General features: G+C 29.9%; 1 protein-coding gene across 1 annotated transcript; it reads left to right on the forward strand.

Annotated features, from left to right (window-relative positions):
* The first annotated feature begins 1,955 nt into the window (after nt 1-1,955).
* LOC122581667 (serine carboxypeptidase-like 40) lies at nt 1,956-12,734 on the forward strand. Its single transcript, XM_043753914.1, has 8 exons — nt 1,956-2,420; nt 9,677-9,784; nt 9,866-10,140; nt 11,005-11,265; nt 11,364-11,482; nt 11,869-11,961; nt 12,099-12,204; nt 12,377-12,734. The coding sequence occupies exons 1-8, from the start codon at nt 2,045-2,047 to the stop codon at nt 12,530-12,532; spliced, it is 1,494 nt and encodes a 497-aa protein (XP_043609849.1). The 5' UTR covers nt 1,956-2,044; the 3' UTR covers nt 12,533-12,734.
* Nucleotides 12,735-13,481: the final 747 nt, after the last annotated feature.

The following is a 13,481-nucleotide window of genomic DNA, read 5'->3' on the forward strand; positions in this document are numbered from 1 at the left end:
GGCGGGACGATGACTCTTCGTCCCGAAGCCTCCCACAGCCTACAATGATTAAGAAAAAGTATCCTTGGATATCAGATATGATAATATCCTTCCATGAGCATTCTAAACACAATCAACCAGATCCATAATCATTGGCACGATCTCAATTGGCCATATATCAATCATATTCGATTGGCGTAAAGAGATTCACTCTACCTTCGGGGAATCGCCAACAAACAACCAAAAATACCCATCATCCCCTCTTCAAAACCTAATCTCGGTTTGGTGTACAATCAGAAGTGTTCCCGTCTAAGGACCCCTGTTGTGTAGTACTCCCAAGCATATATTTCGATATTAGATCGTAGCAGTTTTGGAGCCTGCTTTTGTTATCATCGGATAATTATCTTTCGAAGATTATCAGTTGATCTAGGAAGGCTGACTTACCAGTAACTTACCACATGAACCTGTTTGCATTGGCCAGTTCATATGTGAACAGTTGGTTCCCACCGCAGCTATTACAAAATCAAGCATGTTGTATGGGGAAGGAAGCGGACTAATTATATGAAATCAAGTGTTTCTATCCTTTGATACGACAAGCTCCAACACTGATATCTAGATTTTTTATTTTTTTTTGTACATAGGAACCATTTTTTTTTATTTTTAAACTGGCCTCCTAAACTTTTTTAAAACCAGTTTTATCAAATTTTTTCAAAAATGGTCTTTATTCGGGGTAAGGCTGGCAATTTTGACACAGAACCTGTTAACACGACACGACACGACCTGTTATTAATAGGTTTCGTGTTTGACCTTAACAGGTTTCGTGTCTTAACATGTCCGGACCTGTTAAGACCTGTTAAGATTGGTGTCTTAACAGATCCGGACCTGTTAAGACATGTTAAGATTATACATATATATAAAATACCAAGAATTGATATTATGATTTGATATATGATTTTTATAAGATAAGATGTTTATGAACTTTTATAATGTAAGGATTATTGTCGCTATATAATAGTTGGAATTTGTAAGAATTTTTGTATCCTTAAGGTTTTTTTTTCAATATTAGTCAAAAATTCTATAATATACATGTTAATAATCTACATTTATATTGTCGCCATATACATGTTAACTCCTTAAATCAAGTACATTTATATTAATAATCTACATCACTCGACGTCGCTTCCACCACCGACAGTCGTCCGTCATCATACCGTCGCCGCTACGACCACCAGCGCATTGCTTGTACGATGCTAGTATAATTAAAAGTAAGGACAATAAAATTACATAACAACTTAGATAAGTAAGTTTTTTCAAGATAAAGATCTTTAAATTAAACAATAATGCTAGTTCTTATTATATGTTATTTCTTATTAGCTGTTAATAAAAAAAATTATTTAAAAAAAAAATCCATGGCGACCAACTAAATATATATATATATTCGAACAAAATACATGTATACTAGCACTACCAAACGAAAAAATGGCGGTGGCCCTGTCCCCACTAGTCCCTATAAAGTCCCTATAAAGAACGGCCTTGAATAAAATGATTGTGGATACACTACTAATTAAAAAATGTTTTTGGATCATTTTCGCCATAAAGCATTACAATTTTTCCTCATATGTACAAAAAAGTGTTTTTTTGCTAAATGTTTTTTAAATTTCATTAAACTTTTAACTTAACATTAAAGAAAATGATTATTTTTTTAATTAGATAGCCTAAAATTCTTGTTAACAAAAGTTAACTTTAAAATGTATTGGGTTTACAACATTATCTTCTTGTTGTTCATTAAGATGTAAAGTACATTAAACGTTTAATAATATATACCAAATAGTTTTGTATGAATAATGGGCCAAAGGAAACATTAATTAACTAAAACATTACTTGTTCCTTAGTCATTCCAATCAGTTGAGACCAACATGTACACATAACATCTTATACAACTAAACGTCAACCATACTCTCACCATATAAACCACTCACACTAGCTATGGATCCAAACCCTAAAACACATCATCACACAATAACATATCACATTGCTCTCTATATCTCTATAGAGAGAGACAACAATGGAGATCAATAAAACCATTTTGGCTCTTTTATTGTCTCTCTTTGTCTCAACATTTGTTCATGAAACTTATGCCAACAAACAAATCCATGCCTTGAGTCGGCTCTATAAGGCAAAGTTGTCGAAAGACCCCGCAGTAAATACCAGCCATTTCGAGCCACCAAAACATTTACACAAAGACAAAGTTGTTCTTGATCAAACTGGCCGAAAAGAGAACGATAAAATTAAGAAACTTCCTGGCCAACCATACGTGAAATTCGACCAATATGGTGGCTATGTCACCATAAACGAATCTGCAGGACGAGCATTTTACTATTACTTCGTTGAAGCTGAGAAATCCAAGGAGTCTTTGCCACTTTTACTTTGGCTTAATGGAGGTATGTTTTTTTTTTTTTTTGTTAATTTCTTAAATAATCTTTGGTTTATATATTTCAAGAATATTTAGAAAGAAATTGGATTTATACATCCAATATCCAAGGAGTATATATATTCTCATCGGTACTTGTCTCACAATACAAATCATTAGAATTTCGCATTTTTGATTGATTAATAAAGTGTTGAAACTTTTCAAGTCTTTGAAAGTTTGAAATAATAATACTATATGGTAACATGTGATGTGATATCATTTTCCTTATCCAACGGATGTGCAAAAGGTTTGGACAGAAATGTAGTAGTATATTGTATCATATCATGGAGTGTGTTGGACACTATAGCTAGACTGAACACCCTATAACATATATTCAATCATTAATAGCAAAACTATATTATATTTAGATTGAAATAATAACGTATATATCTATAAACTATTGAAAAAATATGTTCATGTCCAACTTTTTGAATAAGTTAATTATATGAAAATATAGGATATAATACGATTAATCTAAGTAAGTGTACCGGAATCTAGTCACATTTTTAATTTTTAAATAGTTTAGTTTGATGTACGTTTATTGTTATAAGTTAGTATTCTGAACTTACTCAATTATTTGCCCATTAATTCAACTAATTAACGTTATGCATGTGTTGTTTTGTCAACATATACACGTTAACATATATAACTTACTAGATTATTTACGAATTAGATATTTTTTATTTACTAATATGGAAAACATATTACCTGCCCAACCAATAGGAGACTTTACCAATACTACAACACATAAATGCTGAAAGATGTCAATTACTTCCATCGAATGTACATCCTTATATATAAGTAAGTAGCTTGTGAACTGTAAGTGATACTCGGACTGATTGATAATATTAAGATGAAAAGAGATTGTAATATTATATATTCTTGAAAAATTGGTATATAGTTAATTAGTCATTCAAGAAAAAAAAAATTAATTAGATAATTACATTTTAATTTACATTAAACTTAGGCTTAAAATATATATATATATATATATATAAATCAATTTGAAAATGGTTTATACTTAAGGATGATGTCATAAGTTAAGATAACAAAAATAAAAATAATTAATATAAAGAAGTCTAATAATGACAAGTAAACATTGCTTAATGTTATAAAAGTTCGGTTTTATTTATATAAAAGATAATGTGCATCTATCGTTCAAAAAAGTAAACTAAAATGTGCACCTAGAATTTTATATATACAGAGACATGGACTGAACTAAAATAACTCATATTAGTTCCAATTCCAATATGGATACAAGTATATGTGTGTTATTTATGTAGAACTTAAACATGTTTATATATAGAATTCCAAAAAATAGTTTTGATTTTTATTTGTAATCTTCAATCTAGACTTATACAAATGCTGGGATTAGATACTAAAAGTTACATTTTTCGAAAAGCTTACATGCATATAGAGATTTAGACATGAATTAATACACAATGTGAAGAATCAAACTTTTTATATATTTCTATTATTGTAAAATTATTTTAATCAATAGCGTCAATATTACAACGTACTCTACAACCCGAATGACACTGCATGTAGATGCCAAGCAACTCTATAACCATATTCGAGATTAATTACTACGCAATTTCTTGTTTACTTTTGCAATTTTATCTCAGTTATAGTTAAAAATTAAAAATGTTATATCAAAAAATCACTTGTATTAAAAAAGAATTGGAATGCACAACCTTAACATTTTATTAAGGCATCTCCAATGAAAATTTTTATAAAGTTTTATACTAAATCTTTTACTATTTCATCAAAATTTTGGACAAGCGTTTTACTACTAGAATGAAAAGCTTTTTTGAAATAGGTTGAAAATTTTCAAATTTTTTTAAAAATTTTACAATCCCTCTTATTTGTTTCACAATTCAAATATTTAGAAAACTATTTTTAGATTTAACCATTAAAGCAATAAGTCGATAAAAAGCTTTTTAGAAAAAGTTTTAACCGATAACTTGACTATTAGAGGTGTTCTAAGTCAATTTTTTAATTATTTTTTTAAGATATCAAATGTCTATTTTATCTTATTTAATGTCATGCACCATATGATACTATGGTGTGTATATATACATAGGGTAATACTCCGGTGAGAACACTTTTAAAATAAGAACAGTGAGAACATTTAAATACATCATTTTGATACATTAAAAGCCCATAAAACTAACATAGTGCATAAGTAATTATCATTATTCAAGTGTTTAACAACACATTGATCCATTAAAATTAAAAAAATCACGTTTTTTATTGGATGCATCATTTTGAAGAATATGCATCCAAAATGGATACACAAAACAAAAAACATGATTTTCTTGAATTTGCCATGTCAATTTTATGAACTTTTAATGCATCAAAATGTGGTTTTTAAGTGTTCTTATTTTAATTTAGTTCTCATTTAATGATTACCCTTTATATATATATATATATATATATATATGTTTATATTGAATAACCTAAATAATAAGGCTTTTATTTACACTTTTTAATCAATCTTTTTATTAAAATACATATAAGTTATCATTAAGGTAAATTTATTAAGAATTGTTTTATAAATCCTCCTAAGTCTCTTACACCATTCTTAACCCTCACTACTAAAAAGTATTCAATATCACAAAAAGTTACAACAATGTAAAATAAAGTATTTAATATCACAAAAAGTTACAACAATGTTAAATTATGTGTCTCATCGCATTACACGGATAGTTTACTAGCTTTTATTAAATAGAAAGAGATTAAGTTCATGTTCTATCATGACATATATATGATATATAAATTACGGTATATTTGAAACTTAAATCATTTGTTTTTTTGACATGGGATATGAATCTTAATAGTACTAAAAGTAATGTATTCAACAACTTGGCATAGTTAAAATGTGCATTATTTAAAACGCTTATAGTATTACATTTTAAATAATATCTTTATATATATATAAAAAAGAAATTAAATATAAAGTTGTTTTATACCCAAGTTTAGATACGAAACCTATCACATTTAATTATATGGTTGTATTACAGATTAATCGATCACATGGTCTCCATAAATTTTATGATTTAAAAAAATGACATGTATAACAAAATTTATATTCACTTTCCCGTGTATATATATTAGGTTTTACTAGCATGTTGCCTGCTCAATGCGGCGGGGTTAATGCGGTGTTAATGGCCAATGGGTGAAGGCAGTGACATGTGGTGGTGGCAAGTAGTAGTGTAGGCTATTGAAGTAATGCGACTGGTATAACGATTAGTATAGTTATTTTAAGAGTTAAGATGATATTGGTAAAATTAAAAGAGTTAAGATAATTAATTTAGTGAATGGGAGATTATGATTTTATAAAAATGGGGATATCTATAATATAACTAAAAGATGGGGTTGGGGGTACACTTGGCACCCCTAATCCTCCTCCTTTAACTTAATACTCCCTCTTCATTAATTTTCTATTTTCTTAATGTTTAATTATTTAATAAAAAATAACCAACCTTTAATAAAAAAATCTTTTAAAAAATATTTATTATTATATTATTGTTATTGTTATTATTATTATTATTATTATTATCTACTTTTTTGTTTCCTTTTTTAGTTAACTAAAGTTGAAAAAAAGGGTAAATTTGAATCAGTATTTATATATAGTTAATTTTCATATGTTTTTTTTAGCTTTCGTATTGATTAAGTTGTGATATTGGTCATACAATTTTTGTTTCTCTTTTTAATTAACTAAAGTTGGGGGTGGGGGGGGGGGGGGGGGAGATAAACCGAAATCAATATTTATATCGTGTTAATTTTCATATGTTTCTTTTTTAGGTTTTGTATACATTAAATTGTGTATATCTTGAGACTACCCATCTAATGGACGGGCATGAGAACTAATATTTATTATATTGCATGATGTAACATTCAACCTTTTTAAAAATAAAAAAACTGTTTTTATTATAAGTATAGATATAGATATATATTTAAATCAAGGCACTGATTGGGGATATGTTGCAAAATAGTACACGGAAGTAGGTTCATGACTCATGAGGTCAATTTTTCCATGAAAAGACAAATACTCTTTCTATAATATCTTTACATCATCATGTCTCCTACTTTATTGTTTTTGATATATTAAAGTTATAAGTGGCTCTATTTCCACGATAACAAAGACGTAATGTATTAGCGTGAAATCATTGGATTAAAACACTATATATACTCATAAAGAGGTGAAAATAAATAATTATAACTCTAAGGAATTTCTAATAAAAATGATTTATTTTCTTGTAAAATCTTTCAATTTAACATAACATCATAGATAAGATATAAAACTATTTTATTCAACTAACAAATAAAATTCTACATATGTTAATTGGCGTAACTTAAACATTTACAATAGTTAAATTTTAGCTTAAAACCCCTACATTTAATGTCCTTTCATGTCTAATAACATGACAACATTCGTTGCGTATATTCATGAAAAACCAGGAAGATAATGAAGAACGAAGAAAATAATAAGATGAATTCATGATTGGTAATATGATGTTAACATTTTGGTTCTAATTAAATCATACATATTTACATTTCATTAAGATAGTTCATGTTATTTCACGTCTTGGTTAATAACATCTGTTTCCAGCAGAACAAAATTCTCGATCTTGTTTTGGTAAAGTTCAAATCCCGTTACTAAAAAGTGATACCGAATTTCAATTAGGATCAGGACCGGTATCCATTTTTATGGTTTCGAGGATCGGCACCGATAACTAAATGAACCCCTATTAGTAGAGGAGAAAAATATTGCTAGGAGGCACGACAATTAACAGGAAAAGCCTATTAATTTTTTTGAACACACGACAATTAATAGATATTAAACCTTTCCCCTTAGGTTTCGAACCCAATTCTCACTAAATCCAAGTCTTTATTGAAAGGACTTCTTTTGCCACTGTATTATTAATCTAACAACAAAAGGATAATTAATATTGAAGGATACTGTGATGATGTTATCATCAAATTAAATTAAATGAAAAAAGCCATCTTAAAAGGAAAATATAATTTCTCATAAATTGATATGAATTCAGCTCAGTCGGTAGATACATGGTTTTTGTCACAATTTTTGGGTTCGATTTTATAGAGTGACTAATCTGTAAAAAAAATTTATAGAATCATCTATAACGACCCATGATCTATATTTCATATTACACAGAGTTTCAGTATTATATGACGAGACTTTCCTAATATCGAATATTCACTCACTGTTAAAGTAAAAATTATCATAAATAAAAGCGATATTGTACGTGCTAGCTTGTGAAGACAATAATACAAGCAAACTGTCGCTAATAAATGAACCCACACAACACTTGTTTCTACACGTACCATATGATCACGCTACCATCCATGTTACTTTCAATTATGTTTCTTCAACTTGGAGATATATAATACTCAAACTTGATATTTGATGCCAATGATTTATGATTCACAGGTAGTAATTTTCTGGAATGTTATTGTCAATATGTATTTTGTTTCAACGAAAATATTAGTAGCTAGTAGTCGTTTTTATAGTGATAATATATAATATCAATATCTGCATTTGGACTCGAGATTGTTTGAGAGACAAAGTCTTATACCTCCTTAAACCACTACATAATGAGCATTGGTGTTAAGTGTCAATAATACGTAATTGTAAATTTGTATGCTATAAAAAAAGGAAAATGCTAAACTTGTACTTGCTTTTTTTAGTAGCAAAAACATATGTGTATTAAATGAAATAAAGATCAACTAGCAAGATAATAAAGACAATATATAAAAACAAAATTCAAAAATTACAACAAAATCGCATTCTAGACACTAAAACACAGGAACCATGATGAAAGACATCGATCCATTTAATTGGATAAGCAAGGATATGTAATCCAATCATCCCATCTCATCTTTACTTTCCTAGTTCTGCAAACATACTATTGAAAGGATAAGTGTCTATTTGTACTTGTATATATGTATAAATTATGATGATGATAATAAAGTGTCTAACTTTTTGTTTCTTCCACAAAAAATGTGATTATAAAATTTAGTTACAAAGTGATAAATATGCCAAATTAAATATAAAAATTCAATATTAAAAATCAAAATTATATACAATATATATTTTAGAGTAACATATAATCATTAATATGACCGATCATATCTCTTAGGGAAAGGATTTATTAAGTTATTTTTAGTTTGAAAGGTCAAGTTAAACATATTTTGAGTCTCTCATAAATATTAAGAACCAAGATTTAAAGATAACATTTAAATTTTGACCTTAATTTTTATTTAAAAGTCAAGATTACCCTAATCTGTTAGCATAACTTTGAGAGAATCCTCTTCAGTTTCTCTATGAGTTAAACATTTTGGGAGAGGAGGTCATATGACTATGTCCGCCCGTCACTATTCATATCAAATAATTTGTTGAAAAAATGCAAATATAATTGATATCATTTAGTTTGTTGAAAAATTGCAACCATATTGAAACCCAAATGACTAAACCCGCTTAACCAAAAAAATTGAATAAAGATCTTCATAAAATGTAGAGCATCTAAAATAATAAGAATGATAAAATCTACAACAATTACTTCTTATTCACAACAATATATGTTTTACATAGTTGTAAATTGTGAAGTAAAACATTTACATTTGTTGTACATGATAAATAGTTAGCTGTAAATAATTGTTGTTAGGTTTTTCACAGTGTCCCATAATGATAGTTTAGTACTCTAGTGGTAGAGATATGTGATTTGAAAACGAAAGTTATGAGATTAAATCTAATCATAATGTTATGTGAATTCTTTTTTCTCGTGTTGGTTGTAGACCGAATAGAGCTGATAATTGATCATTTATTCTTTATTTTTATGATTATTTTTTATAGCATTATATATTTATTTGATTGAATAAATTAATCACATGGATAAACAGCTCATATTTTAGAATCATCTGATCATGAGCATCGTGGAATGACAGAGTCGCATGTGCATATATATTATTTGCTTGTGACTCTTGCACATTTACATGTTATAGCTGTTGTAAATATGTTTGCAAAATGGGAAGCCAAAAACAAGAAAAGTATTAACCCAATTGTAATATTTTTTTTCCTCCCAATTATATAAGCTATTAATTTAATGACTAATTAGGAATTGTTTGTTATTTGAAGATTATGCAAGAACACTGTAAATTTCCTTTATTCCCTACAACAGATTATAATTAATGATGCATATTCAGGACCGGGTTGTTCGTCTCTTGCCTATGGAGCAATGCAGGAACTAGGACCATTTAGAGTCCATAGCGATGGAAAATCTCTTTACCGAAACAAATTTGCTTGGAATCGCGGTATGAAGCTTGACTCACTTAAATTTTAATAAAAATGGATTTAAACACGAACATGTGTGCTAAGTTGTGGTAAATTTTCAGCTGCGAACGTTCTGTTTTTGGAGTCACCGGCTGGAGTAGGATTTTCATACTCTAACAGATCTTCGGACTACAAAAATGGAGGTGACAAATCAACGGCTGCTGATAATTATGTGTTCTTGTTGAATTGGCTAGAACGATTTCCCGAGTATAAGAAAAGGGACTTTTATCTAGCGGGAGAGAGTTATGCAGGGCATTACGTGCCTCAGCTAGCCCAAACCATTATTTACCACAATTTAATCGCTAACAAGACCTTGATTAATCTCAAAGGAATCCTTGTAAGTGTTCTTCCATCTAAATCTTAATTTTTCTCTTCTTTGAAAAAGAAACAAAAGATAACGACACTTGAGATAAAAAAAAGTAGAGTAACTAAGTAAATCTTAATCTTGTTCTTTTTGCTTTGGAAACTCTAAGTCCAACCACTAAATATTGGAGGTAGACCAGAACTGTTACAAATGGTGCACCTAAAAGTGACATCCACCTAATAGTAACATGGTTCCAAACTACATATGGTAGGACAATGGTGCATGTTATGTGGTCTTAAGCTCCGATTGCTAAATTACTTTTTTATTAAAGTTACAAAACAACAAGGTTCAAATGGTCAGAAAGCTACATATGATGCCATTATTACTTTATGCAATTATTAAACATACTAGTATTTCATTGCAGTCTTCTGTTAACTAAGTGAACCTTGACATACAGAAAATTAAGGGGTTTAATGAACTACAAACTGTTAGTAGGGGTAAGCTGTTTACATCTCAACCTCCCCCATACACCGTCAAAAATGGTATTTGGACCCAAAACCCGTGGAAAACGCCATCGGGAGTTACTTTTTAATGAACTACAAACTGTCCTAACTAGAAGGAAGTTTTGGTATTTATATGAATTTTCACTAGTTCATGTTGTTTACATATTCGAAATGTGGGTGTTTTTTTTTTTGGTTTAAGATGAGGGTCTATTGACTTTCCCGAATGCTAATTCGTTAGGACTAGTACTATTGACATGTTGGACATTATATTGTCACCCGAAAAAATAAGTCTAAATATATTCATAAGTTTTATGCACATAGTCTATAACAACAATAATAGCTTAATTAATGACCCTATGTAGAATTGTAATGTGTGCTCGTAATGTATATACAGATTGGAAATGCGGTGATCAATGATGAGACAGACACAATGGGGATGTATGATTACTTTGGTTCACATGCTCTAATCTCAGATGAAACTGCTTCTGCAATCCGCAAAACTTGTGATTTTTCTCCAAATGCAGCCACTCAGCCAGAAACTTGCATTGATGCCACAAATGATGCTGATTATAACATTGAAGCAATTGATATCTACAACATCTATGCCCCTTTATGCTTCGATGGAAATCTTACCACCAAACCGAAGAAGACATCAGTATGTATTTTACTTATTCACCAATTATGACAAGACAACTTGTCACAAAAAGTCTGAAATCCTTATTGAATCACCATAATTTTATTTGGTACAAACAGTGGCAGAATATTGATCCTTGTAGCGACTACTACACCTATGCTTATATGAACCGAGAAGATGTTCAAGAGGCTATCCATGCTAATGTCACCAAACTCGAGCATGATTGGGAACCTTGCAGGTTCGTATACAAAAATTGTCATGCAATGTGAAATAAGTATTCTAAATCTATACTATCTTTCTTACGGTACAAAGTTGGGGATTTTTATTGGCCCTTTGGATCATCTCCGGCTCAAATCAAACATGTCTAATGAACAAAACTCACGACACATAAACTCACACTTTGGAAATAATGAATTCTGTTACAATTTACAAAACACAAACACTTATTTATATAGTACATACCATTGTGACTGTTCCTAACAGTCACGACCTTTCAAACTAACTGCTTATACCGAAATTAACTACCATTTGGTTATTATCTATTGACTAATTACATAGAATGACTTCTACACTTTATTAACATTGATTGATGAATTAACATCCAATAATGTCAAAATCGTGCAGTGAAGTACTCAAAGGTTGGCAAGATAGCGCAACAACGATCATTCCACTGCTTAAGGAATTTATGAAGTATAAGCTTCGTGTTTGGGTATTCAGGTAAATGTCATACAAAACTGTGTGTCTAAAATTGTTGAAGTGATTTTGGGAAATCTTATTTGCAATATAAGTCATCAAAGATCAAATTGTATTGCTAACAACAGTCATATAATTTCATTCCTTTTTTTGTATTGCAGTGGAGACACAGATGCAAGAGTACCCATCACTTCAACCAAGTACTCCATTAATTCAATGAAGCTTTCTATAAAAACTAAATGGCATCCATGGCTTCAACAGGGAGAGGTATAGCAATACACTCTTTTAAATGTTATACATTCTAAGTAAACTAAGAAATCGACGAGTTACTAATGTAGTTAACTTAGTTCTAAGGAGTGGGGGCAATGGCCCCCCACGGCCGAAAAACTTTGGTTGTAGATATGTCATATTTATGTTTAAACTCTATATCGAATCACAGGTAGCCGGATATGCACAAGTTTACAAAGGAGATTTAACATTAGCCACTGTTCGAGGGGCAGGGCACCAAGTGCCAAGCTACCAACCGAAAAGGGCACTTTCACTCGTCAAGCACTTTTTAAGAGGAAAACCGCTACTGGATTCTTCAAAGGGATGATGTGATTCGATATAGGACTCTTGATAAATTATTCTTTCACAAATATGAAGATGTTTTCTGTTCTTAAAGTTGATTAATTTGTAATTAGGCCAATTTAATTGTTGATCATTGGTGATATAAAGGCAATTTTTTCTTGAAATTTTCAACAACCATAAACAAATATTATGTTTAGAAATGAAAATCTGATGAATTGTTGTTGTAATTAGGCCTTCTTGTTGTTTTCTCAGTGTTAATATTAAGTAAACTTGTTTATGTTTTTTGATATTGTATTTCTATTTCTAATTGAGTACATAACAGCCAGTGAATCTTTCGTCTAGTGATTTGAGGGGAAGTGTGAGTCCCGGATCGAGGCCGAAAGTGTCAGGCTGAAATCCGGACATTTAAGTTTAATTGTTAACAAAAACAAAATTTAGTACATATAAAATGATTTCAATAGTATGTGACTTGACAATGGCAAGTTTGATTTTGAAGAGAAACAGAAAAGTTTACATATAAAATGGTTATACTTATACATCAAGTCGTTCAAAAAAAGCTGATTATATACTTCACGTCCATTAATGATGGCCCAGTTGGCCCAATAGTTGTTGACCTGAGATAAAAGCCCAATTTCTTTAATCGGTAAAGTTCAACCAGGGAAGCCAAATTAATACATTGATTATTTCAGTAAATAATGTTTGTAATGCATTAATTGTACAATTGTACCTCGGTCCTCGAAAGCACCCAGGAAAAAGTTACAGACTATTTATCGGGGGAGATCGGCTTTATATGCCAAAGTAGGGCGGACTTATGTGATTGATAACATGAAAGAGTGCCACGATTCAAACTTTCAAAGTGACTACTCAACAAGTTTTGTTATATTTATTAAAAGGGCCCTATTTAAAATCTTGTTATAAAAAAATTTGTAAGTGTGTAACGAGAAATACGAGATTTATTATAAATTGCACACTTA

Source organism: Erigeron canadensis, chromosome 9, assembly GCF_010389155.1.
Source record: "Erigeron canadensis isolate Cc75 chromosome 9, C_canadensis_v1, whole genome shotgun sequence".
NCBI classification, from domain to species: domain Eukaryota; kingdom Viridiplantae; phylum Streptophyta; class Magnoliopsida; order Asterales; family Asteraceae; genus Erigeron; species Erigeron canadensis.